The 26,616-nt window shown below is 45.0% G+C and overlaps 1 protein-coding gene across 17 annotated transcripts in view; it reads right to left on the bottom strand.

The window, feature by feature from the left end:
* The window catches only part of CELF4 (CUGBP Elav-like family member 4), a 713,618-nt gene that overhangs the window by 56,674 nt on the left and 630,328 nt on the right, over positions 1–26,616 (bottom strand). For 7 of the 17 annotated variants that reach the window (XR_012578161.1, XR_012578162.1, XM_074532916.1 and 4 more), the window contains exons 8-12: positions 24,182–24,331; positions 12,917–12,997; positions 11,836–11,901; positions 10,152–10,232; positions 3,815–3,958 (exon numbers count right to left, since the gene is read on the bottom strand). Coding sequence is in view for 15 of the 17 variants with exons in the window: in XM_074532916.1 (XP_074389017.1) it covers positions 3,815–3,958; positions 10,152–10,232; positions 11,836–11,901; positions 12,917–12,997; positions 24,182–24,331 (522 nt within the window). In the remaining 2 variants the exon portion in view is untranslated. The remainder of the gene's footprint in view (positions 1–3,814; positions 3,959–10,151; positions 10,233–11,835; positions 11,902–12,916; positions 12,998–24,181; positions 24,332–26,616) is intronic. The other 10 variants (XM_074532926.1, XM_074532927.1, XM_074532924.1 and 7 more) reach the window with 6 other exon arrangements.

Raw genomic sequence — 26,616 nt, 5'->3', positions numbered from 1 at the left:
AGGATTTGGGTCTAGCCTGGATGTGTGCAGCAGAAGAAAAGCCACAGGCAAAGAATCCTCCCAGACTAAACTACTTTTTTCAGTGGGAAGTCAGGGCTGTATCTTAGGCAGCTTTCCCTTTCCACTAGGGAAAACAACAGACATACTCTGAGCACTCTCACATTTTATATCTGGTGTTGGTGTTTACTTTAGTGCCATTCCTCACTACTTCTTGTCAGCCAGGAGGCAGTGGCCTCTAAATTGGGAATGTCAAACGTTGCTGACCACACTATGGTTTCTTTAGCATGAGCAGGTGCTAGTGGCTCTCTGCAGGCTCATGGATGCCAGAAACTAGGAGAAAGTTTTGTTTTTGATCTCATTTTCTTCCTAACACTCCTGTAGCTGCCCCAACACTATCCTGCCAGTAGTGGCAAAAAGAGATAAATTTGTGTTCAAAATGCAGGCAAGAATTCAGATGCAAATAATAAGGGAAAAAATATAGAATGGTTTTGGTTGGAAGGCACCTTTGAGTTCATCAAGTTCCAGCTACCCTTGCCGTGTTCAGGAACACCTTCCACCAGGCCAGCTTGGTCCCAGATTCATCCATCCAGCTTGGCCACTTCCACATCCACATCCACAGCTTCTCTGGCCAGCCTGTCTCAGGCTTACCATGCTCACAGCCAAGAATTTGCTCTTAATAGCTAAGCTGCATCGCCCCTCTTTCATTTTAAAGCCATTCCTCCTTGTCCTATATGTACACAGTTTTGTAATAAGTCCATCTCAGCTCTCTTGCTGCCACTTTAAATACTGGAAGGTGCTGTCAGGTTTCCCTTGGGCCTTCTACAATTTGAACAATCCCAATTCTCTCAGCCCATTTTGTAGGAATGGTGACCCAACCCCCTGATCATCCTTGTGGACCTCCACAATTCCATTTTGACATGCTGCTCTACTGACTTGTTCAGTTTGTGCCAGCTGTTTACAGGTTGTTCAACAGCGAGACAAAGGCATCAAATAAAGATTGTTCTGTTCCTGTGGAAAAAAACATGGTGACATTTTTCTCCATAGAATTTTTAAAGTTTGTCTAAAGCAGGACTTCTTGACAATTTCTCGACAACCTGGGGCTAAACTCTGTTACAGCAATTTATTTGGGATCTGCTTAGCAGATATATTTTAAAAGGTCATATAATAGCGGAATATCTTTCTGGGGCCAGACAGAATTGTCCCCCCAGGCAAGCAGTTGGAGAGCTCTAGCCGCACTAAAAAAAGTGAAATAGAATGCAAATGCTGTGTTCTTACATGTTGAGTTTTGGGAAATGTTTTAGCAGCAAAGAAGGAATTTTCTTACTTTCAAAGTTAATAAAATATCTTATTTTCCTTTAGGAAAAAAGTATTTTATTTTTTTATTTAAATTTATTTCCTCAACAAAAATGCCAGCTTCAGTAGACTTAGCAAAACAATTGAAAAGCCTGATTTCCTCTTATAACTTTTACATTTTTACATTGCTTTAAACCTGAAGGTCAGGAGGGTGGGAAATTTTGAAAAGCAACGTAACCTACCTGTGATAGTTAGCTACCTGTGCCTCTGTTATTTCTATCCTTCTGGAGGTAGTGGATGTGGAAGATTAGTCAGCATGTCTGTCTGAGACCAACAGTCACAGCAGGCACTCAGCTCTATGGAAAACCAGGAGAAATCCAGAGATTTGACACCTGGGATCCCAAACTGACTGGACCTGGCATTTGTGTCTCAGAAGCAGATGAAAGGTGATTAAGGTGACTAAGACCAGCAATCTTTAATTCCTTCTTTTGTTTGTCTGTGTGCTTGAATCAACACTTCCAAAGGAACACCTTCCTATTCCAGCCTTCAATATCCCACAGTTAATTTTGGAGTTCACTTCACCCAACAAGCTGATGTTAGTTTCTCCAAATAAAACTCAAGAAAATTTCTGCTAAGGCCCCTCAGCTCCTGCTAAAATCTCAGCCTTGACCTCTGAAGCAGCCCCAAATCCCTGCCCACAAATGGGATGCGTGTCGTGTCCTTGTGGGGCCTTGTAGCCATCAGCCTTTGAACTGAGTGGGATAAGGCTCACAGCTGTCCAGAAGGCATCTCCATTTAGTGCTCAGTATGTGGAGAACTATGCCCAGAATTCCCCTAAACACAGATGACAATTTCACTGCCAAAGGTCCATTTCTGATCTGTGGATCTCCTTTGAGTGCCAGTTTCAGTGTCAGCTAGAGCTGTGCTGATCTGCTCAACTTGTTGAGATTTATATATATATATGTATAATTTGTATATAAAAAGCAGGTGGGCTCTGGATTCATTGGGGCTAATTCATAGTTTTGAGTTCTAATTTGAATTTGCCAACTCCCTCTGCATGCCAGACTCTTTGTCCTTCACTCCTCTAGTGCTGGAGAGCGCAGCAGCCGAGAGACTCCTGGTGACTGGGATGGCTGTGTCCCTCTCATCAGGGGTCAGGGATCCCTCAAACAAAAGGGAAAACAGCCTGTTCAGACCCTCTGTGGATGGGCAGGAGAAACTGTGCATAGAGAAAGGGCACAAAACTCTTGGAGTACTCTCTGACATGCACCGTGGGTAGCAAGGGATGAGGGAAGAGGTCTGGGAGGTGAGCTGTTCAGGAGGGGAAAGGGGAATGCAGCATGGAAAGAAAGCACAGTGTGGAGATTGAGAGTGGGTTTAAAATCAAATGAAAACTCCAATGAGTCTTAACTCTGGAAGTTTGCCTGAGAGACAGAATCCAGATTAGCTGCAAGTAACAGGAAAAGAAAAGCAATAGTTTGATCTGTTGCACTTCCCAGGGAGGGTATGCAAGAGGTGCAGGATGGCAGAGAATCAAAAATTACAGACCCCAGTGGTGGGCACACGGCTGTGAGAGATCCCCTGTCTACCAGGTGTGATGGGATCAGATGTGGCAGGGTCCCCCTGCTGCCACACTGTCAAAAGGGACCCTTAAGAGCCCCAGCTTTGCAAAGGGTGGTATCCCAGTGAGAGCCCATGCATGCATCACTCCATGGCTGCTGGCTGGCTGAGCCCTCCCACCGTGGGTGCAGCTCAGGGTGTCCCTGCCTGGGGCTCACAGGCAGTTCCAGGCTCTGCTCCTTCTCTGCTCCAGCTGGTGAAGTGGAGCCAGCAGTGGGGCCAGAGCTGTGGGAGCCAGGTGCAGCTTTCAAACCCAGCCCCTTAGCACAGGCTGGCAGCTGAAGCACAGGGTTATCTTGGCCCATCTCTTATCTGGTGGGGTGCTGCCTCAGGTCCAGTAGGTCAGAACATGTCTGAATGTGATCTACCAAGCAGCCATCACTCCCTAGGAGAGCAGGCTCTCAGCAGATGCTTGGCCCTTACCCCTTTGCAGTCTAATGTATCACAGCTGCAGGAAAGCTGACCCTACAGCTCTGCCTTCCCTTCACCCCAGGGCCTGCTTGTCCTTTGCCTTAGGTACAGAAATTTCCCTTCTGCAGCATGATCCCTCTGCTAATCTCACGATTTCACCTATGCCCATTTGCTCCTCCTCCATTTTGCTACAGTTGCTGTAGTCTTTTCTGCACCCTCCCCACCTCCCTTTACAAGTGGGGCATTTTCTGACCCCACCAGGGTCTGCAGCATCTTGCTGCTGGTGAGATGCAAACCTTGACCTCTAAGCAGCACACACAACTCTGAGCATGAGACAATCAGGAGAGGAAGAAGGAAGGGGGAAAGTATTGAAAGGAGTAAATTGAGAGAAATCATAAAGCTTAAGCAGAAAGAAAGCAGTTTGAAAGGTAAAGTATTCAGAGAAAGCCCTTTCCTGGATGAATCTAATTGTTTTGTTATCTTTACCCACCAAAGCATTTACTTTGGTTTGTCGCCCGATCCACAAACACTTTCGAGGAGATGACATTACCGAAAGGCAGGAACATCTGCATCAGCTCAGCATCCCCAAACTCCTGGGGCAGATGGTAGATAAACAGGTTACAGCCCTCTGGTCCTATCAAGAGAAAAAGAAGACCCATGAATGAAGAGAAATAGGACACGAGAAAGCACACGGTGGAGGTTTACTTTGGCATCTTCTCTCTCTGGCTGGTGAGTGGTCACGCTAGGAAGCAGCCTGTAGACTCTCAGAGGAATGGACAAAGGAGAAGATCATGAACTCAAAAAGCCACCTAGAGACTATGGTAACTTCAATAGCTTTCCCAGGACACCAGGATAAAATCTAGAGAGAGAGGAATGCACCAGCACACGTGGCCATGGAAAGAACAGAACGGAGGAGTAAGAACGCAGAAAATGAAAGAATATCGTTCATAGATTTTATTTGTTGTTCATAATCTTATTTAATCTGCAGAGTTTTGGATGACCCACACTATCCCTTGCCTCTTCCCAGTGTATGCATGCAGAAGTTTCAATATCCTTCTTGAATCTGTGTGATGACAATAGCATCGCACAAACGATGATAATGAGCAGAAAGATATGCACAAACCCACAGGCTCATCTTGTTCTGTAGAATTTTGCATTCATCCCCCCAGCTCAAATCAGCCTGAAGGCTCCCACAGATCTGGACAGTTAGGCCATCTCCTCCATTCTAGAGCATTCTGCAGGAGATATTTTAGGTGGATTTAAGTCCAAATGACTAGACAAGATGGACTGGCTTTTTTTGCCTCAATCCTGTAACATATACTCTTACCAATTTCAGAGGGTGTTCTGGAAAACAACCAGAGAGACGTCTTTAGCTGGAATATGAAATTAAAGTAGAGACCCTCAAAAAATATTCTGTTGAAACTGTATTTTGGGGCAGAAGAGGGCAAACCTGCCTCTTGTCAAATAGCCTGTAATATAAATTTTCAACCTGACTTTTTATTTTTATGCATGGGGTCCTTGAGCAACAGTCAAAAAGGTGTGTCCAAATGGTTTTGTTAAAGAAAATTAAACATTTAAAACCTTTGCAGTGTTCAATAGCAGAAAACTGTATAGTTTGATGAGACAGGGATTGTTTATTTCATCATTTTATTTCTAAAGGTACTTCCAGCTGCTGCCCAGCTCTGCACTGACCTCGACAGGTAACTCCAGCTCTGCTTGACTCAGAGAGACCGAGATGAAGGGGATACATTGTGTGCCCTTCGCCAAAAGGGTTGGAGGTCAGAGAGAAGGAGGGTTTCCCCCTTCCCTCTCGCCCATGTGCCTGCAACCCTGTGACCTGACTCAGTCAACTTTCCCTTTTTTACGTCTGGGGCACAGTTTGGGGATGGAAAGGGTTTTTTAATACTCTCGTTTTCTTCATCAGGGCATAATTACAGTGTCATAACACAGCAAATTACAACTTTGCCTTTCCTGTTAGGGAGAGGAGTTCGTCTAGATGCTCCCACCTTTTATTACCCATTACTCATCCCCCCGGCTGGCAAGAGAAGTACGGCGAAGTCAGGATTCTGGCAGATGCCCATTTAAAGCTCATTAAAATTCCTGGGCCTCAGCATGATTGAAGTCACAGGCTCTCCACATTTCCTTTTGGATTAATGGAAAATGAAGCCCTAATGAATATTTGCTAAGCACAATTTTCCCCACTAATTTGCTAAAAGGACTGTCATGAAGGAACAGCTGATCCTTTGCATCTTGTGCATTTCCTAAAGGTCATGGGGATGGTAACAGGGTTTCTTCCAAATGGGGGGGATAGTGGTATAGTGGGATAATTAACTAATTAGGCACCCGGTCATCTGCTTAGCCAAATTACTTTTGAACCTCAGTGGCCCATAATCAGGCTCCCCTGTTTCGTGCCAAGCTTTTCCAGCTTCCCCCCACCTCCCGTCTGCATCTTCTCACTGGGCAAGTATCATTTTTCCAATCCTTGCTGCCATCCATTTCTGCACAATGCAGAGTTATTGGCATAATAAGTTAGATATGAAACAGTCTGAAAGTGTTAAACAAACACTAACCCCCTTAGGTGTCTGTTAAAATTGAGAAAATTCTGCCCAGGAGCAGACCACAGTCCAGAATAGCAGGGAAAAAATTCATTCCTTCATCTGAACGTGCCCCAGAGCACTTCTGCTGTGGGATTTGAGATTCACATTATAATAAAATGGGTAAAATCTTGGCTTTGCTGCAGTCGGTGGCAAAATTCCCACTGACATCACCAGAGCCAGCAGTTTTCACTGTAAAACTGGCCAATTCTTTCAAAAATACCAGCTGCATTTCCTGCGGTCTTGGATGTGCTGTGCATGAGTAGAGATTCTGCCTGTGTGTGCTGAGAAACACCTACCAAGGCATAAGGCAGACCAGGAGGCACACAACTTTAACTACACCACCTTTAGCCTGGGCTCAAGGGGAGAACAACGCTTGGTTCACCTTGAAATCAACTTTTCCTCACACAACTCAGAGACCGAAAGGAAGAGACCAGGGAGGGTGTGAAAAAGCAGGGACCATTCTCAAAGACCAGCTGGGCTCTAAAATGTGCCTGAGGAACCTGCACTGTGGCTTTCCCTACCGACACAGACATTCAGGACTGAACTCATTTTGTTTACAGCTATAGAGGGGTTTTTTGTAACTTCCAATGCTGAAAACGTCACTTGTTTCTGAGGAAAAAATGAACAAAACAAACCAAAATGGGGTAGTTTGATTTGTTTTGTCACCCTCACATATGAAATTACTGCCTTTAGAATTTAACAAGCGATTTTTTGTTAAACCTGTAAGTTACCTGTCTGTAATTTTTTGTTAAGCCTGTAAGTTACCGTCCCAGCCAGAGCCCTTGGTAAAGAACTCAAAAAAGAAGATCTGTCTTCTTCAGCCCTCCTAGCTTTTTTTGGATATGTTTTTGCTTGTTTCCAGTTAATTTGGGCACTCCATAGAAGGCTGTGTGTTTGTGTATATGGCTGTCTTGTTGTACACTTAGGTATATTTTTAAGTAACCAAAGACAAGATCATAAGGAAGAAATTCTTTACTGTGAAGGTGGTGAGGTTCTGGAACAGGTTGCCCAGAGAAGTTGTGGATGCCCCATTCCTGATAGTGTTCAAGGCCAGGGAGGATGGAGCTCTGAGCAGCCTGATCTTGTGGAAGGTGTCCTTGCCCATGGTAGGGAGCTTAAATGTCCCTTCCTACACAAACAATTTTATGATCCCATTTGCTCATCTCAGAATGCTCTAAAGATCTTAGTCAGTTCTCAGTGCACAACTGCAACAAGTTCTGAGGGGCTTGCTCAGGATACTGGAACAACAAAAAAACCACAGCTGGTATGGAAAAATCCGTATAAAGATTTCAACTCTCTTTTTGGAGAAAAAGTTCTTGTTTTGGACAGAGTTGATGTATTATTGGAGATCACTGTACTTGGCAATTCAGGGCTGAATGCAATAATAAAATTATTTATGACAGGCTTTACTTTTGTTTTCAAAAGGGCTGTAATATATCTTGAAATCTAAGCCCCATGACACATCATCAGAAAAAATGAAGTTTCATTTCAACACTGATGTCTGCCATGGCTCTTGGTTTTATGGCATGTATACATATTATGACATATATACATTTCTGTTCATTTATACACAAGAAGAACAGTTAGCCTTGATTTGGACAAAAAAAACAAGGAAAGCTTTAAGGACTGTACAGTTTATGGATGTTCTATAGATTACAGGCAAACTGTGCTGGATAATGGCAAAACCAGTGATCTAGGGCACAGAACCACATGGTGGGTTCAGCTTGGCTGGGCCTGAGCTGAGCCATTGCTCTGCCCACGCTCCTCACACCTGAGCTCATTGTCAGTTTTTTAGCACAGGGGCAGCTGCAGACCCACCTTCAACACAAGTGAAGTCCATATACCTGTTCTGACCTCAGTTACCCATCACTGCCTCCCAGCACAGTGTAATGAGGAAAGGCTGTGATGAGGCTTGTTTTCCAACAGTAATTAAACTGGGCTGACCCACGAGGTTGTATGAAGTCAGGCTGCAGCACTTTGATTAGCTGCACACCTCACCTCTACAGCAAACACCCAGAGGATGGAAATTCATTGCTTCTCCTGCTTGCCCAGAATGTTTGAACACAGCGCAGATAAGAGTCGCAAACTTGCATCAAGGAGTTGCACATCCTAGTTTCAGAAACTACACCAAGATGAGTAATACAGACTTAAAATTACCTCCAAGTTTTGTGTGCTTGACATGGCCTGAATCAAGATTTTATCTTAAGCTTTGATGGTTTTGGATCAGTTCCACCCTATGCACCCTGTCAGCTGCCAGCAGCCTCAGTGCTCATGTGGCAGTAATGACTCATCTCTACAGGAATCTTGCAGCAGCAAAACGTCCCCAGGCTTGTTATCCAACTGGGATCCAGGAGGGGAGAGCTGAGATTGTCATTAACAATGTGATCACTGATGTTATTGTGGTGGTAGGGCTGGTTCACTAACAAATCAATGTTTGTGCACATCCTTGCAAACCTAAAATACTCCTCTCAGCGCTAAGCATTATTGTTATTATTGAGTTCCCTCTTGCTGTGTTTTCCTGCTAAAGGTTAGAGATGCTTAAAGGTTTTGATCCTCTGCTAAAGGGGAGTGCTGTGCTTTACAGATATTGCTCTAGCAAGAAGCAGAGAAAGACACAGCCTCTCAGCACTGCAGGAAAATGAGGAACACTGGGAATGGCAACCTGCACTGGGCTGGTGGCTCACCCCAGTGTGCCCCAACCATCCCCATTCTCAATGCCAGCTGCTTACGGGAAGGAGCAGAGTTATGAGACAGCTTGTCCACTGGGTGACACTCACTCCTAACCCACAGAGACACACCATGCCTGCTGAACACAGGGGTCTGCAGGCTCTTCAAGGCAGGCACCACAGCTTCCCCCTGCTTCTGGTGGCTCCTGGCACAGCGCTGTGCTGAGCAAGGATCTGCTCGCCATTTTGTCCTGTGCTTAATCTAGCCCCAGTAAGTAATAAAAAGCAAAGTCCTTCAGCATGGGGGAAACATCTCTGTAATGATACGATAGGTCTGTGCATCTGTTCTCACAGCAGGGACATGTACTAGAGCTAATCAGGAGCTGGAAGTTGTGTTCCCCAGGAAATTCTGACATAGGAAAAAAAATTAATTCCAAATTAGATGGAAATGACGACATTTCTAATTTTCTTACAAAATGAGATTTCTCCCTCAAAGTAGTTTTAGATCATCAGAATGTTTTAGTCTGATGGTGTAATCTAGATTCATTTCATTTTGACTCTTACACTGTATTAAAATATTAAATGTAATTACATACATATAATAACACATATAATATAGAATATGTCTGAATTAGTGATCTAATAGAGGATAAAATTTAAAATGTAACTATTTAAAATGAGAGTTGCTAAGCTGGAGCACCTGACTTTAATGTCTCACTCAGGCAAGCATGCCCTTCCTTCTTGACAAAAGGGAGCAGCTCTCCTTGGAGGACAGCTGGAATGGAACGACCCAAGTGGGCTGCCTCTGAGGATTCCACAGCTCCCCACTGACTGTAAAGGAAATGTTACATGGCACAGTTTTCTTCCAAGGCATTTACATGCAAAAATGGTAGATTCACCTCTCCTTACTCTTCATGTCTTCCGTGGATCCATCCAGTCCTGTGGAGCAGATTACTCAGGCAACTCTCACAGTCATTGAAAAGAAATGGGAACTGTAACTACAACTTTTTGTCATCCTGATATAGGGATTGTGCACTGCAAGGTCTGACTGATGTTTTCAGATTATCAGTGGAGGCTGAAAGGCTGAAAGGACTAGATCAGCTACTCTAAATAGCAAATCCTTGTTCTCCAAACAGCAGGTGTCTGAAATTATGTTACTGCCTTTTAATGAAGGGCCCCTTGTGCTTTGTGTCCCGTAAAGATCTTTATTCCAATAGAACTGCATTTTTATCTGCATTCTTGTTGCTTGTCTCAAACAGAGGCCCTCACTGGATGTTCATGGCTATGTTGCTAGCTGGTCTTTCCATGTCCCATGCACACCAGCATGCTTTTCCTCCCAGGGCACTGAAGAGATCTCACCAGCAGTTCCCCACATGGGCAGCCCACCACAGTACTGCTGGTGACAGTGACACCATGCCACATATGGAAATGGAGAATAACTCAGTGGACCAGGCATTCAAAGCAATTGGGTGTTTCCCCTCCTCTAGGTGCATGAGGAGGGGAACCACTGAGATGGGGATGGCCTGCTGGGGTCACAGAAGAGGAGGACATCACTTTTACTCACCTTCTCTCTGCTGCTGTGGGATCATAGGAGGTGGCTGTGGGAACGCTTGGCTGATCTGGCCATAAGCAGCAGGATAAGCAGCTAAAGGGGAGAGAAAGGGAAAAGAAAAAGAAAGGACAGATTTCAGTGTTGGGAAGCAAGGGGCTTTCACTCCAAACCACCACACACACCAAGCCAGACGTGGGCTTTGTCCCTGTGTTTTGGCTCTGTGAAGGGGCATCCATGCAGCCTGAGGTGTGGTGTAAGAGCCATGGTGGTGCTCCAGGAGGTGCCACAGGGCCTGAAGCTCCCTCCCTCCCCCCTGCCTCCCTCCAGATCCATCAGCAGAGACACCATGCAGTGTAAACGGGGGGCTCTGCTGAGACCACTTCCAACAGAGATGTCCAACCATTCCACGTGGTGACAGGAACACATTCACTGATGAGCTCAGAGCAGAGCTGCCCACACTGACACCTTTCCCCACCTCACCTCTGGCATCCTGATTAACTACCATGCTCACAAAACCAGCTCACATGTGTGTTTTCCCCTTCATGTGCCCACAGGCTGTACAGGCACAGTTGCACACACACTCTCAGATACACATTTTCTTTCATGCCTGTAGAGACTTCCTCTCTCTCACACAAACACAGTGGAAACAGTGAGCAGCAATTAAACAATTTTCCCCATCTCAGCTCCCCCACCAAGCAAACAAGGGGAGCCATTCACTACCACAGATGGTAGATGATGTGCCGTGCTGCTAAAAATACAGAGTATGGGTCGCCTGCAAGACCAGAGAGAAGAGGATAGGGGCCATGTGTGTGCAGAGGGGTTAATTAACAGCTCAAAGGGCTGAGTTGCTTCCCATCTATCAAACCTCACAAGCAATAAATGACAATAACTAAAACACCGGCAAATGAAGCCCTACATGGAGAATTAAATTAAGTTTCCAGATACAGCGCTGACACGAGATAATAGCCATTCCTCAGCAGGAACCCATGATTGCTCCAGTTACCACAGGAAATAATGACTTTGGGGTGGCAGCTTCCTCACAATGCTGGCCGTGGACACCTCGCGAGGGGAGGCTGAACACGGCGGGGTCGCGGTCTGCACCAGGTCACTTTGGCTGGTGTCAGTCCATCAGCTGCAAAGGAGCTGCTCAGCACACAGGGCAGCTCGAGGGGAGGCTGAGCCACGGGGAGCTGTGCTGGAATCTGCTGGGAGGCAGGGGGATGTCTGGGTGGCTCCTAAGTAAGGCTCAGAATGACTGAGTGGGGCATGGCCAGTAGACAGACCCTAAATAAACAGGTGTGTGCAGGCATTCCGTGCCCTGCCCAGCTCTGCAGGGTCTGGCTGCCCATCTTCCTGCTGCAGCGCTCAGGAGACCTGGTTTAGAAAGTGGCCTCCAAAGCAGTGGCCTGATTTTGCCCTTGTGCACTGTGCTAAGGCAGACCAGACTCAGTTCTATTGATGAAGCTTCACTGGGGTGCAGGTGAGTGGGAACCTTTCCATGGGAAAAGTAGGAGGCTGCCTCCTTTGACGCCCTGGATGTCTTGATGTTTGTGCAAATTGAATCAGGGAGTCTGTGGCCCCCAGCTTGTCCTTGTATCAGTAAAAACCTCCCTTCCCTCGGCCCCCTGAGGTGTGTTCAGAGGGTAATGGCTTTAGAGAAGAGAAAGGTTTATTGGGAGAAAGTGTTAATACTAACGACCTGCGTACTGCTGCACTCCAGCGTAGGCTTGCTGCAAGGGGTCTGCTGCAGTGGGGCTCTGTGCTGTGGAGACACAAGAGAGACAAGGAATTAAGGGGTTAAAACATGATAGGCACTCTCCCCTTATCTTTTATCATCAACATGTGTTATGAAACAGACAGACCCAGGGGCTGAGGGTTGAAGAGGAGCAGCTCACTTGTGCTATGGACAGGAATGCAGAGAACCCCCCAGGATGGCTAAGGGGGTTCTGTCCCCCAGCCATCACCCTTTGAGACGTTGGAGCAGAGGACAAATAAACCTCTCTCCTCATTTCCCAAGCTTAAATTACGGATCTGCACTGATCATGCAGAGTTTTGGCACTAATCAACCCCAAAGAACCCTCATCTTAAGCCAGGACTAACACTGTGCTAGGTGCTGTGCAAACTCAGATCTCAGTGACAGCTACAGTCACATGAAACTTTCAATCAGAGCAGAAAACAACAGGGGCATAGCAGGAGGAAGGAGAAGAGAACAAAGCAATGGCTCCTGTCATCCCCACATCCCTTCGAAGGACTGTGTTGCTGCCAGGCAGCCCCCAGTGAGAGAGAAGAAGCTGCATGGAGGGGAGGGGGACACCACTTGTCTGCTCCAGGGAGGATGCTGTGAATCTCTGCATAAGGCATGCAGTCTCTTGCTGGCTTCAAAGTGTATTTTCTCTCTTTACAAGTGTGCATTCCTCCCCACTAAAACTGTTTATTTTTGTGAAACTTTGAAGTCTTGCTCAAATACAACCAAAGCTAGTTAAGAAATTCTTTTTTGTCTTTTTCTCCTTTGGTTGATAGGGAGAAAAAAGAGAAACGTGTTGGATAAGCTCTTTCTTTATCTGCATCAATAAAAAATTTAAAGCAAAGCTTGGCTAAACCTCCAGTCCAAATGTCACCTTGGCCCTAATATTTCACTTCTTCTAATGAGTTTAATTTGTATTTATTGGGACTGCACAGTTCTACATTTATGCAGTCCCTCCAACCTATTCCTCGTAGGATGATCCCTTAGGGAACTGCCACTTTCCCACATCCATCCCACCTTTTTTCCTTCTTACCCGCACAGAGGTGTGGCTGGAGGCAAGGCTTGGAGGATGCAAAGGTGGGGGCCTCTTGGAAGGAAATCTGGTGCCATACACCTATCCAAGGAAAGACACTGACTGTATGGCAAAGTGTGGGGGAGGTTGTCATACGTGAGTATTACATACCCAAGGAACACGGATAAAGTGTTTTCTTACAAATAGAAATACCAGCTTGAAACTTTAAAGATCACCATTGGTCATGATGGAAACTTGCAAGGTCTTACACTTTTCTCCCAAAGTACAAGGAGGAATGGTGAAACGACCAAATTTGAGGTGGCAAACTCAATTAGCTGGCTAAGGCTTGGAAGCTCCTGTTCATTATGGATATGACTAGATCATGTGGACTTTGAGGCTGGGGTAGTCATAGGAAGAAAAATGGGATTGCAGTCTTTGCTTGGAATGGTTTCCCAGCTGACTTTTGGCAAGTCCCTCAATATATGTGTGTGTGAAATAGGAAAGCACTGTCTTACTGTAAGGATTTTAATTTTTTGCAAAACAGTGTGAGGAGAATACATTAAAACCTGTGGGAGGTCAGTGGCAGGCAGACTAGAGATTCTACATAACATTTTTAAAGAGCAGTTGTTCCAGGAAAATAATGGAGGTAATGTTTGGAAAATACAATTTTTTATTTATTTTTTTACTTACTACTTCTTGAAGAAGAAACCAACTAAATTCTATTCTTTTTAACTTCTGCTTAAAACTGTTTTCCTCAAAAACCAGAATATTGATCATATTGCTCCACAAGAAAACTGAACAGCTATGAAAAATTGAGTAATACATCAGTTCCCTCACCCCTTTAGGAGAATGTATCATAATAACTTAGACCCTTCAAGTCCTGTCAGGTAGAAGATGTCTCCTGAGAAAGGTGAGGGAACCTTTGTTGAGAGAAGCAAATCTTTTTTAGCTATGGTTTTACAGACTGCAGTGAAGGAGAGGATCTGCCATCTCTGCCTCAAAGGCAACTGCGCTCCTTTCATTGCACAGAAGAGGAAATTGTCTCTGCTGTTCAGGAAATGCATTTACAGTAATTCCTTCCTCCCCAGGTGAGGCTGATTTGGACACGATTGTTCTGCCCCCTGACCTGCTGGTAATTAGCAATGGCTGGCACTTCACTGACACAAGAGAACTCATTGAGCTGGACCTGTCCTGTGGTCCTTTCCTTTATTCCTGGCCTTATCTGGGCATGTGTGGGAGATTCCTGACCTCCCAGCTATAGCTGAGTCTTATCTCCAGGACATGACCACCTGGCTCACTGCAGAGCTGCTCTGCTTATCCCACCTGTGGATATCTCACCTGCCTTTGGAACCACACTCTGACCATCAGAACTAAGGTACACTGCTTAGGAAATATATGATGAGAAACCCCAACCTTTAAGGTTAAATATTAGAGCTGGTAAATAATTTGTTTAAAGTGTTTGGGATAACAGGCCATGAAATGCAGCCTTTCTGCCTTCCGCACTAAAGCTTTCACAGTTCATTATTTTTCCAAGTATTTATGACTTGCTACCAAGGGTAATATCCAACTGAGTGTTTCTCACAGGCTGTCTTGTGACCCAGGTCATGCATGGGGTTTTCTCCTGGCTTACAGCACAGGCAAGCCAGTGGGAAGGTGACAGTTAGCTCTGCTCCAACCTGGGAATCCCTTCCTCAGGGGAATAGAATATGTTAACTATCTGTTCTAACACACAGGGCCCTGACTGACCCGACCATCCCTGGATGCTCTTGAAAGGAGAGTTGGAAGCACCTCTGGGGGGGCAGCAGCTCCTGGCTTATGGCTCTATTTTCCTGTAGTCTCATACCCTGCCTTGGCCATTTGGGAAGAGCCAAAGTTGTGGTGAGTCACAACCAGCAGGAATTTAACTTGGCACCTCTTAAAGTGATGACTTCTCTCACTGAAGGACATGCCTTCCTTGGCTTGAAACCTGTGTTTACCCAGCAAATGAAGGTGTGACTTCAGCATAGTGGACATGTCTGTGCTGGCCCATGAGAGCAGGGACACAGACTCCAGGGCTGGCTGGACACCCTTGCAGGAAGCCAAGGCATCCTGGGCAGCCACAAGCCCATCCTCATGCTGCTGCTCACCCTGCCACATGAGTCAGACCCAGCAAAGGGCATAACTGCCAGTGCTCCCAGCATGGATGAAGCCAACAGCTGGTATTGATCCAGGCATCTCAAGACACAGATTGTACATTTGGGAAAGTTTTGGCCATGCTGTGTTCTGTAAAGTGACAGCCCTCTTACTTATTAATGACCTATGAGGAGTTCATCAGGGGCTCAGTTATGTGAGGAGTTCACAATTCACAGTCGACCTACCACAGGGGTTAGGTGTGGCTGTAGCCTACCACTTGCTAAAATTCAAAGTGATTGGGAGTTATGAGTATTTTCTGTATCTCAGCACAAGGAGACCATCAGGTGGGGTTGCTCTGCTCTTCCATAAGGTACACACAATTTCACGGGGTGGCCTTCACATAGATCATTAGTGGGAGACTTAACCTGCCTCAGTCACCCTTTCTCCCCATCCAGCTTACCAGCCTTCTTTGATACTGAAAGTATTGTTTGAACACAAACATACAGGGCTGGGAGAACACCTCGGCTGCTCTGCGTGCTGTCTGTGCCAGGGCGCAAGCCCTCAGTGGCACACAAGGTACACAGGTGTATAAAGGTGATAAGAGATATAGATGAGACACATGGATATCACAGAGCACCTCACAGCAGCTTCTGGACCAGCACCAGTATGTCTCTAAGTTGTATCATCATCCACAGACCTTGGATGTGCTGACTCTGTGCAAATGTGCCTAGGGAGAACATGTGAAACAGATTTCCTTGTGGCCAGACCCATGGAGGTGTCATGTCCAACACACGGACCTTTCTGAGATTAAAGGTGTTGTAATGTAAATGCTGAGGATCAGCTGGTAGAGGAAAAAAAAAAAGCAGAGAGGCTCCTGAGAGGCCAGAGGAGAACTATCAATCACATCAGCCCCACTGCTGTCCCTGTGGCCTTGCTGCTTTCCAAGAGCTGAGGATCTGGACTTGCCAGGGCAAAGTAAAGGTGTACCGTGAAAACAGATGCTAATAGTAACTTCATTTGGCAGCTCAGGGCAGGAGCCTTATCCCTGGACATCTCCTCTATATTAATTTGATCATTTCCATATCTCCACGGGAAAAATCCTGCTCAGATACAATTGTCTCTTTGCAAGACAGTCCTGGCCAAGATGCCACAAGGTGACCATGGCAGATAACCTTCCATAAACCTGGAGACATAAAACAAGCCAATGACCTACTATATGGCCATAAATATAAATTTAACGAAGGCAGCACTTATTCATTAGGCAGAAGTCAAGAAATAACTCCCAAGTCCTTCAAAGAAAGTAGATCCGTTAATGTCACTTTCCAAATCCTCTGCCTGATGCCAAAAACTGAGGATGATTTCCCAAGTCAGCATGAAATACAAGTGCTTTAAAATTAACACCAGGAAACTTTCTTACTCCTGATATGTCTCTAGATTGAAATCCAACTTTTTAAAGGGGCTTTCAGTTAGTGTTGGGCCTGACATTTAGCTTTTGTCAGAGAATGAATGGATGGAGGTGGCAGAATGAAGCAGGTTGTTAAAAATAAATAAAATTGGCTGAAGTGATATTCTATAAAGAATCCTCCCTGAGGTGTCAGTAGCCTGACTCCAGTGTCTGTCCAAGACAAGCTGCTATATGGGTGCACCAAGGGAAATTGGTTGTAGGGGACAGAGGGCTGGAGTCCTCTGTGGTATTCAGGCGTGTAAATCAGGAGGATCTGCATGGAAGTGAGCGGGCTGATGAGGAAAAAGGATAATAGTTACATCCTGAGCCAGCCAAAGAGATCTTCAAAATGCCTTCAGTGGACTATGGGACAGCCTCCTTGTCCCAGCTCAGGTAAGAGAAAGCCAAAGCAGTCTGCTCTCTGAAACCAGAGGAGTCCAGTGCTTCTCAAAGACAAAAGCAGAGCCTGGCACACTTTTGGCTCCTATGATGCTTTGTGATTTCACTTAGGCAGAAGGAGTGATCTTACTCCTATGTGATATTCTCTCCACTCCTTTCTCCTGATTATCTGTGCATTCCATGACTGACATGTTCAGTTCCATCTACTTCACTCTGTTTTGCACAGATGCTTCCTGTACATGCCTGGAACAGCATGTTGTGAGCTGGGTGCTCAGCTCTGTGCTCTGCCCCACCTATTCATTCCTTTCACTGTCCTGGGGATGTTCTACACCTCTCTCAGGAGCTGCAGCTTGGCCAGGGCCCCCTTTGGGAAGGTGGATGGGGGAGGAGGGCAATCAAAGAGAGGCAGTGCTGTTCAGTCATTGGGGGGGTAATAACATAATGACAGGGAAAAAAAAAATCTATGTGAAGGCCAGGATTAAAATAAATAAATAACTGAGTGGGAGGGCTCTGTTCACCTTCTCCTTAAATCCAATTTAAATCACTCTCTACAGCCCTAATCTATATCCATAATTATATCATTTCGTACAACAAGCTTGCGAGAGGTCTTAAGAAATTTATGTAGATTAAAATTCATGGGTGCCATAGTACAGATTCCATATTATTAAGATTGATTAGGACAGCTGATGCTGTGATTAAAGAAGCCAGCGCTTACTGTTGTAATTAATTAGGTATTCAGACACAACAATAACTGCAATAACAGAAAGAATGTGCTGATCTGGCAGAAAACAGAGGCTGATCCTGTGTTTTATAGTCTCGTTTTGCCATTTAGGGGTGGACACCACTCAGTTAAAGACATGCTGTCCCTCTGTCTCTTCCCCTACGCATCAAAAGAGCACAGAAATCCAGGGGTTTTGTACCCTCTGCTTCACCCTGTTAATAGGAAAAATTCCTTTTGGTGGCATCCGCAGCTATTATATGTGCTTGTTTGGGACAACACATGGACCTTCTATAAAATGCATATAGTTCAGTCATGGAAACCAGGATTATCTTTGTTATTTTCTTAATAGTCGCACCTCCAAGCCCCAGCCCTAATCAGATTCCCTCTGAGACAGATGCTGAGTGAAAGCATGATAGGAGACATGTCTGGCAATGAGGAGCTTCCAGATAACAAAGCAAGAAAGACACAGGTGACTCAAAAAGGCAGACAGGTGGACATGGCTAGTCAAGGTGACAAACACTCAACAGCAAAGCCACGACCAGACTTCCCTCTCTTTGCCAAAGGCCATGATCACATAAGTCAGGGTCAGGTTTTAAAAGCTCTTAAGGTGCTCTTAAGTCCATATTTTGGAGTTTTAAGTCAGTTTTAAAAATAAAGCTCAAGGTCTTAACTCACATAGATGCTACTGAAGACATCAGCATGGAGTCTGATTTGTGTTTGAACCTTCTTCCAGATCAGAGGAGAAACCCCTTTTGCTTTGGAAAGGCTCACACAACTGCCTTAAACAACCTCATTCATTACAGCTGCAGCACAGTCATTGGAAGTACATGGCATCATTAAAGTGGTTTAGACTACAATTGAAGATGGCAACTTGTTATTATATTTTTAATGAGTGCATTCCTTCACTTGTTTATTTTACCAGTAAAGCATGGTTTATGGCACATGGCAGATTGTTACAAATGGGTCAAATAAATGCTTCCTAGTCATAATGATGTCTCAGGTGCTCACTGTTGCAGTTTTGGAACTGCTGATACAAAATATGAACAGGAAAGCTCTCACCTGGAGATTTAGGGTGGACAAACAATACAGAGCCAGAGATTTCCTGTAGTGAGGAGCTTTGCCTCAGGGTAGCTGAGCCAGGCACCTTTCTAGGCCACAGTGTATGTCTGGACAAAGTGCTGTGGGGTTTGGTTTTCATCCTGGACCTTCTAAAGGTGCAGGCAGGTCACTCTTTCTCTCTTCTCCTGATTCACCTCCTCTCTAAACTCTTCTTGCCTAACACCTTTCAGGCCTGAAATACCGGGGCAGACACTGGGGAGTGGGAAGCCAGTCCTTTCCTCTCCCTGCACTGGTGAAGCCCTGCTCTTGCCCAGAGCCTCTGGATGGTGCCTGGCATGGTCAGGTCTGGCACTGGACTCACTGCTCTGGAGCAGCAGCCTGTCCATCAGCTGCACTGTTCAATGACAGGCTGCAAAATTAACTTGGGTAATGATAATAGATGCAGATGGAGTCTGAATGCTGTCTCTGCTGGTAGAGGGTGATATTGGTTCCTGATACCTCTTTGTTGAACCAAGGAAAATGAATTGGTGGTCTCGGTTCAGTTACAAAGCCATGAATTGCTACAGAGCAGGAATTCCCCTGTGAGGCACACCTTTACTGCCTGTCTCAGTGGGGACTTGGAAAAATGTGGGCACAAAAGCTTGGCTGCCTGTTTGTACTGACATCTGGTCCTCACCAGAGAGGGCTGGACCCTGAACAGGGTGTAAAATGGAGATTGCTGTCTTGCTAGCCCAGATGTACCGTCTGCTAAAGGGGAGTGCTGGTGATGGTGGAGAAACTTGTGCTGGCTCTGCAGAGTGGAAAGATAGAGCCAGACCTGGAAGTGGTGAGCAGTCAGAAACAGAACCACTGTGTGCCTGAAAATAATAAATGAGGGCACACACTTTCAATGGATTACAAAGAACTGAGGGGACTTAGCTGTTTTTTCCTCAGCAACCTAAATCCAGACCAAATGAACTTAATCAGAATCATAATCATAATCCTAATCATTCCTGATTAGGAAGGGATCCATAAGGATCATCAAAATCCTGCACAGGGGATCCCCAAGAGTCAAACCATGTGCCTGCATTCCATGATGGATTAGTCCAGTAACAACACCCTTTAACCATTGCTTAAATCTGTGTTGGTGCTTTAAGAAAACTGCTAGAGATGCATGAGATATTTGAATATGTTCAGATTTGAGTAGCCCAAAACAAGGGCAATACTTCAGCTCATTGAGAGCATTGCCCAAATGCTTCTTGACCTTGTCAGGCTTGGTGCTAGGACTATATTCTTAGGGAGCCTGTGCCAGTGCCCAACCATCCTCTGGGTGAAGAACTTTTTGCTGATATCCAAATTTAATCTCCTCTGACACAACTTCAGACCATTCCCTCAGGTTCTGTTACTGGCCACCAGAGAAGAGATCAGTGCCTGCCCCTCTGCTCCCCCTGTGAGGAAGCTGAAGAACTCAGCACTCATTAAAGCATTCCATATCTATGGTTCCACAAAGCTGCCAAACTGCTGGGCCATCCCTGGCTCTGGTCAAGTTGCACATCCTTTGGCCCAGGAGCAGTAAGGGGGTGTGAGATGCTATGTGGTGTATTTCCACTTCTTTCTGGGCACTGGACAGAGGACTATGGAGCAGTCTTCAACTTTCTGAGAGATCTGCATTGTTCCTTCTTCCAGTTCTCTCATTTCCCTGATTCTTTGACAGCCAGTCCCTTCTCTCTCTTGCTTGCCACCCTTTGGTCTCCCGATTTTCTCATCTCTATGTCCCCTTTCTCTTACCAAAGAGGCTTTATCTTTGGAGCGAGAATTTTGCCTAGTCACTCACAATGCAATTCAGCAGGGCAGGACCTGTTAGCAGAGAGAGGAATTCTCATGATATGAGACACGGCAGAAGCCAGTGCAGATGGTGTCTACTGCTACTGTACATCACACATGGTTACAAGAGAGGCTCTGGGTGGCTAAGAAGCTTTGGCAGAAGAGTGCAATCCCCGCTACTGTGACTAATGTGGAAATGGCAAACGCTCCTGCGCTGCTGCAAAGTGACTCACAAGATCATGGCACAGCAGATTATGCTCTTTGTCCCCACTATATATTGTGACACATTGCCACGTTCAATAGCTCTGCAAACTGAAAGATTAAAGGGCAGGAATTAATACACAAAAAGGTCAAATCTCCAAAGGGGCTCAGACTAGTGGAAGGGGGAATACTTATTGCCTTGTTATTCACTCTGTGGCAAAAAGTGCACTGAGGCATTATGTACTGTCTGATCTTGGAGAAGGTGAGACCCTGCCTTGCAAAGGTTATGACTGCTAGGAATGGTGTTTTAGTGCCACTGCATGGATCCATAGCCTGACCAGATTAACAGAGAAAGCTAATTCCTGCAGGGACAGGGGCTGTGATCAAAGCCCTGGCGAGTAGGGGTGTTCAGAGTATTCATCCATTTGCCACAAAGGCAGGCATGGTTTGGTAATCTGATTGAAATGACACCATGCACATCCCTTCTCCAGTCAAAGGGAATCTTGGAAAAACAGCACAGAAGACAGAAGGAAAAAAGAGTGGAATTACAGGCTAAATACAATTATGTTATATGGACTTGTTTTTATAAAGACTGGGAATCTGGAGTCCTTTGGATGCAGCATCAAAAATAATACGGCTGGTCAGAAAGGTGAACATGTAGAGAAACTGCACAATTAATGTAATTTATTAGGGTCTGAGTGATATGGATGCCATGCCTCTAGAGACGTTCATTGTCCTGTTTTGCTATTTTCAGGCAACAAAGAATATTCTGCTACAGGCTGTAATGGTGTGAACCCACATTTAAGGGTTTTTTTGTGGAGTATGAAGGAGTATCTGAAAGCAATATTCAGGATTTAAGCAATATATGGCAAGTCATAATCATAGCAAGACTATGATTATGTACATAATACAGCAGCAGTCTTAGCCACTTTCAGAATGAGAGATACACCATAAAAGAAAGCTGTTTGGAAGATGCTGGCTTTGGATAGGGACTGTCATGATCTTCCCTTCTCTATAGTGTTAGTGCAATTGCCTGCTCAGCTATAATATTTTATTTCTACCCTTGCATTTAGGGACAGAGCCATGCAGAACCACAGGGCAGTAAGAGATGCAATAGAGGAGAGTGAGAAAAATCCCATAATGATGGAACAAGCTGCCCAGTGATGAAAATTTCTTTCTAACCCCAAGCAATTAGTGGCTGGCTTATATCATAAAACATGAAGTTTTGTGTCCTATCTACATTTTTATCCAGTCTAATATGGCTGTGGATGTTCTCATTACCCACATAAATGTCTAATCCTTTTATTTTTCATGCTGCTAAGCTCCAGGACTGAATAAAGCCTGTGGCAAGGAGGAGAGGTTTGGAGAGTGCATAAATGCTCATGAGAAGGAACACAATTAGATGGAGCAAACACGTGATGTAAGCTGTGTGGACTTGCTTTCAGCATTTCAGGGACAGACAAAAGCATAATGAGAGGTGGGTGCTTGACCTGGCACTGTTCCCTTTACACCTCTGGTATAACTTAAGGTGTCACCACATTATGGGGAAGCTGAGCAGTGAGAAAGACAAATGTATTGCTGAAGTTACCCTGAGATAAATCCAAGCTTTACACAGCTCAGACTGTTTGGATGTCAGCTCTACTGGCAGAAGGGAGTCTGTCTGCCTGCAGCAAGGAAGGGCAGGATGACTGTCACCTTTCTGTGTGTCAGCCTCTTGGGGTTTGTGCAGGGACTTAACTGGGCATTGCTGCCTGAGCAAGTCTCTCAGAAATTCAGAGAGAATCAGATTAAGGCCATTGGCTTTTATATAACCATGGATGGAATATCTAACTGAGGTATTCTTTAATTATGGGGTAGTTTGGGATAGTAAGAAAAGCTCAAGCCATTAAGATTCACCTAGAAAGAACATATTTTCTCTGTACCCACAGTAATGGATCATCGAAATTGGCTAAAGGGATCTGAATAAACCAGAATAAAAGGACAGACATACAGAGAAGTGGGTGAATAAACAGAGAAATGATTGACTGGCAAACAGGCAAACAGAAATAAATGGACAGAAGAACAGATGGCCATGTTTATATAACCTTAAAGACAGAATGCTTTCTCAGTGTTGTGGTTGAACTCACTGAACATACTAAGGGCTCTCTGCAGTTTTCTGATGACTCCAAAATCTCCCCTGTCCTTACGCTGCTACAACACATATATGCATGCCTAATTTTGAGTACAGTAAGTCCCTTGATTTTACTTCTGCTTAGAGTTGCACTCAAAGTCCATGTTTGCAAAGTGTTTGCTGGGAGGAGGATAATTATTTGTCAGTACCTAGATAAGGCTTTGGTATTTCTATGCTATATGGTATTTTTCCTTGTATCTCATAAATTTCCCTATGATGATGAATCTTCTGAGTTTTCAGGACTGGCTAAGATTGAAAGAATTATTTTTTCTTAGAGTTTTTGGGGCTTTTTGGCTGGAACATTGAACTCAGTATTTGATTTCCTAACAGACTAGATCAATCTATCAGTTCCCCAGGGTAAAATATTCCTTTGCAAGCTGGTGATTAGGATCAATTAGTAACATTTACTTGGATTTTTTATTGCTATGATTGTTACCATTAGTATGTGTGCAGAAATGGTGTAAAATTACTTTCTAGAGGAAGTGTATTGGAGGAGAGAGCTATCTCAAGTCTTGAGGATGCTGAAAAAATGTAGGTGCACATTAAGGAATGGTAATTGGTAAATTACAGATTTAGACTGTACGTGAATTTGTAAATACAGGTATAGGGGCAGGTATGGATCCTTTAACCTCCCTCATCCATCTCTGACTGCCAGTGCTTGCAAAATCACTCCTGTAGTGCTGGTATTTTCGAGCTAGGCACAGTGTGAATCCCAGCAGCAGTTCTCCTGCAGTGTACCACCAATGGGTGACACTGAGCCTATTCAGAGGCTATATCAATGCAGCTTCACTCCCCAGGCCTGGTAAGGCAGCAGGATTTGTGTGCAGTGGGCATTTCGGAGATCAACACCTGCTCCCTGCACACAGGAAGCCGCTTGGGTCTGGGGCACGTGGACCCTTTGGATCATCGTCCCGGAGCCATCTGGCTGCGGGGCAATTCCAGCAGGAGATGCCAGTGCTGGGTGCAAACAGGCTTAGCACAGCTCCTTCAAGGCTAACCAGAGGCAGGACCCTTGGGAGTCCTGCAGGGGATCTGCCAGCACGAGCTGCTCGGGACTCAGGTCAGTGTTCAGCTGAAGCAAAACATGCTGGTTGTCCTGACTGTATTCACCAGACATGCTACCCAGCAGATGAGCACTCAAATATTCAGTACACATTTTTTCCACCTCCAACATGCCCTTGATGTTTATCATCCAGATTGAACCGTTTAACACTGTAGCTGCATAAGACACAATACACCAATACAGAGCCCTGGTTGTGTGGGGTGTAACCCTTCTGAACCCGTGCCACAGGCTATTGCTGGGCAAAGCCTGAGGGTGTGGACAGTATCCCTAGGACTGAGGCAACAGGCTGCAGGCACAGGATGTGTCTGGCTTACCTGGATAAGGGTGAATGCCATTAGCAAACACGGCTTCAGCAGCTGGCTGCCCATTAGCCTGCGGCGGGAGGCCAGTGAAACCATTCACCCCAATGGGAGATGGGATGCTAGGCACAGCTGGTGCAGTTATGCCAGGAGGCGTGCTTCCACCTGAAAGTGAGGGGGACACAAGGGCAGAGCTGGTGAGTGCTGGGAACAACAACTTTGTGGATAAAACTGCTGACACAACAGCTGTGACCACCACCCGCAAAACAAACAAACACCTGAGAAACGAAAAAGCTCCCAAGCTGTTGAGCAAATAAATGGACTGCTTGCAGTCGCTCCCCTGTTCAGAAAGCACTCAAGACAAGCTTGAAAAACCTCCAAAAACTCTCAGCCTCAGCTTCCTACAGCAGTTCCTATCAGATTCCCTTTGGATCTCTGTGGGTGCACTGATTTCCAGGACTGCTCTGTCTGCACTCTCTCATGAATACACCTTTCATGTGCAAACTCATTCTGAACTTTCCCAGCACTAGGGATCCTTAAAAGACTTGTCAGGTTTATTTGTAGCCTAAAGGTAGCCGGTGATACATTTTTGAATGTTCTTGTTTGGTCCAAGCTTGACTTCATACTGTTTTAACAGATATCTCTCAATGAACTGGGGTAAAATTTGGACCAAATTCTGTTCCTTTCATGGAATCTTTTCTTTCCTTCTTCCCAGATGCATCCTGTGGGGGGCTGTAATACTGCTATTTGAGAAGAACAAATTTGTCTTTATGTTCTGAGTGGGATCTTGTCACCCACTGGTAGAGAATACTTGAATTTCTGGGAAGAGAATTAAATCCGTCTGCTACCTCACTGACTTACGCCCATGTAAGTGTAAAATGGCCGGACAGTCTGTTCTTCTTGCAACATGTTCAGGATGATTTCAGGGACCAAAAATGAGTTTTCAATGAGCCTGAAATCATATTTTTCTCTTGCTAGGTGTGCATGGGAAGTGAAACTATCTTAACTTCAACAATATCTTTCTCTATCAGGGTATGCTACTGATTGAAAGCACAATTTTTGCAGTAATCTTTCTTTTAAACCAATTGCAGATATTGTCTTCACCATTGCAGCTTTCCATGATGGGTTAGTCCAATAACACACTTTAACCACTCCTTAAATCTGTGTTGGTGCTTTAAGAAAGCTGCTAGAGATGCATGAGATATTTTAATATGTTCAGATTTGAGTAGCCCAAAAGAAAAAAGGCAGTACTTCAGCTCATTTCTTATACCCTGAGCAGACAAGCTGCTGCTTCCCCTTTTCTTATTTAAATGGTGTTGGCCTTTAAAAATGTCCTCTGTGGAGGTACAGGGAGCCAGCAGTGGCAACTGAAGTCCAAAGGCAATGCTCTTAGCATATGCCATCAGCTTCCAAATCACAAAGGCTACTTAAAATTTCAGTTGCTTTTCTGGATCTCTCCTTTATTTGCATAGAAAATGTAAATAATATTTTTTTTCTAAAATTGCAGCAAGGGATTTGTGCTTGCTATTTTGTGCATGTCTGAGGAAGTTTAGGCATATTTATTGGAATTCTTCAATTTTCTTCTTATAAAGAACCCCCCTGGAGAGGTCAGATCTGTAGCTGGAGTAAAACTGGCATAATGCCACTGTGGAGAACAAATGGTGGTGGTGCATGCCAGTTGTGGATTTCATCCCTCGTTTGAGATCTCTTGCTGTAGCCACACCAGGTGCAGATTTACAACAAGGAGAGAGAGAGGGAGGGAGGGAGGCAGGGAGAGGAGGAAGAAGGAAGGAAGCCTAAATAAAATTTAATTTCTAGTTGATCTCTGCAGGTAACAGAGCAGCAGACCCACTGCCAGACCCACTTTTCACCCAGATTGTTGCAGTGATGGGGAAATCTAAAGCCTGAACCAAACTCTCAGAAATGTCAAATTAATTCCCTTACAATTATGGACTGTTTTCTGAGATAAACCTGACCCTTGATGGAAGACTGTTAAAATGACAGCAAACAGTGTTACAATTTTCTTGGTCTGAATTATCCATAGGGAGTGCTTATTGCACTCCACTGACTGCAGTTCAAATGAGATGTCTAAGTTTTTTATGGTTAAAGCCAGGTGAGATGGTTGCTATCTCTCATCTATTAGATTTGCCTGGATCCAAAACTCTGAGCCCCTAGGTCCCATGGAAATGAATTAAGGTATGGTCATATTCCCAGGAATCCACTCTCCTAGAGGTGGGATGTAGAGGAAACCAGCTGTATTAGGGGGGCTAAAAATTGGCTGAGCTTGGTATGGCTGAGCCCATAAAATTGGAATGGCTGAGCCCATACCTCCAAAGCCTCTAGGACTTCTGGGTTACCAGAACCTTTTTTTCTAGCACAATTTTTCTTTTGCTTCAGGAAGATCAAAACACTTCCTTTCTATTTTTTTTCCAATGTTCCAAAGACTTTTT

Source organism: Zonotrichia albicollis, chromosome Z (assembly GCF_047830755.1).
Source record: "Zonotrichia albicollis isolate bZonAlb1 chromosome Z, bZonAlb1.hap1, whole genome shotgun sequence".
Lineage (NCBI taxonomy): Eukaryota > Metazoa > Chordata > Aves > Passeriformes > Passerellidae > Zonotrichia > Zonotrichia albicollis.
The sequence above is the reverse complement of the archived record's forward strand: the minus strand, read 5'-3'. Positions and strand labels throughout refer to the sequence as shown.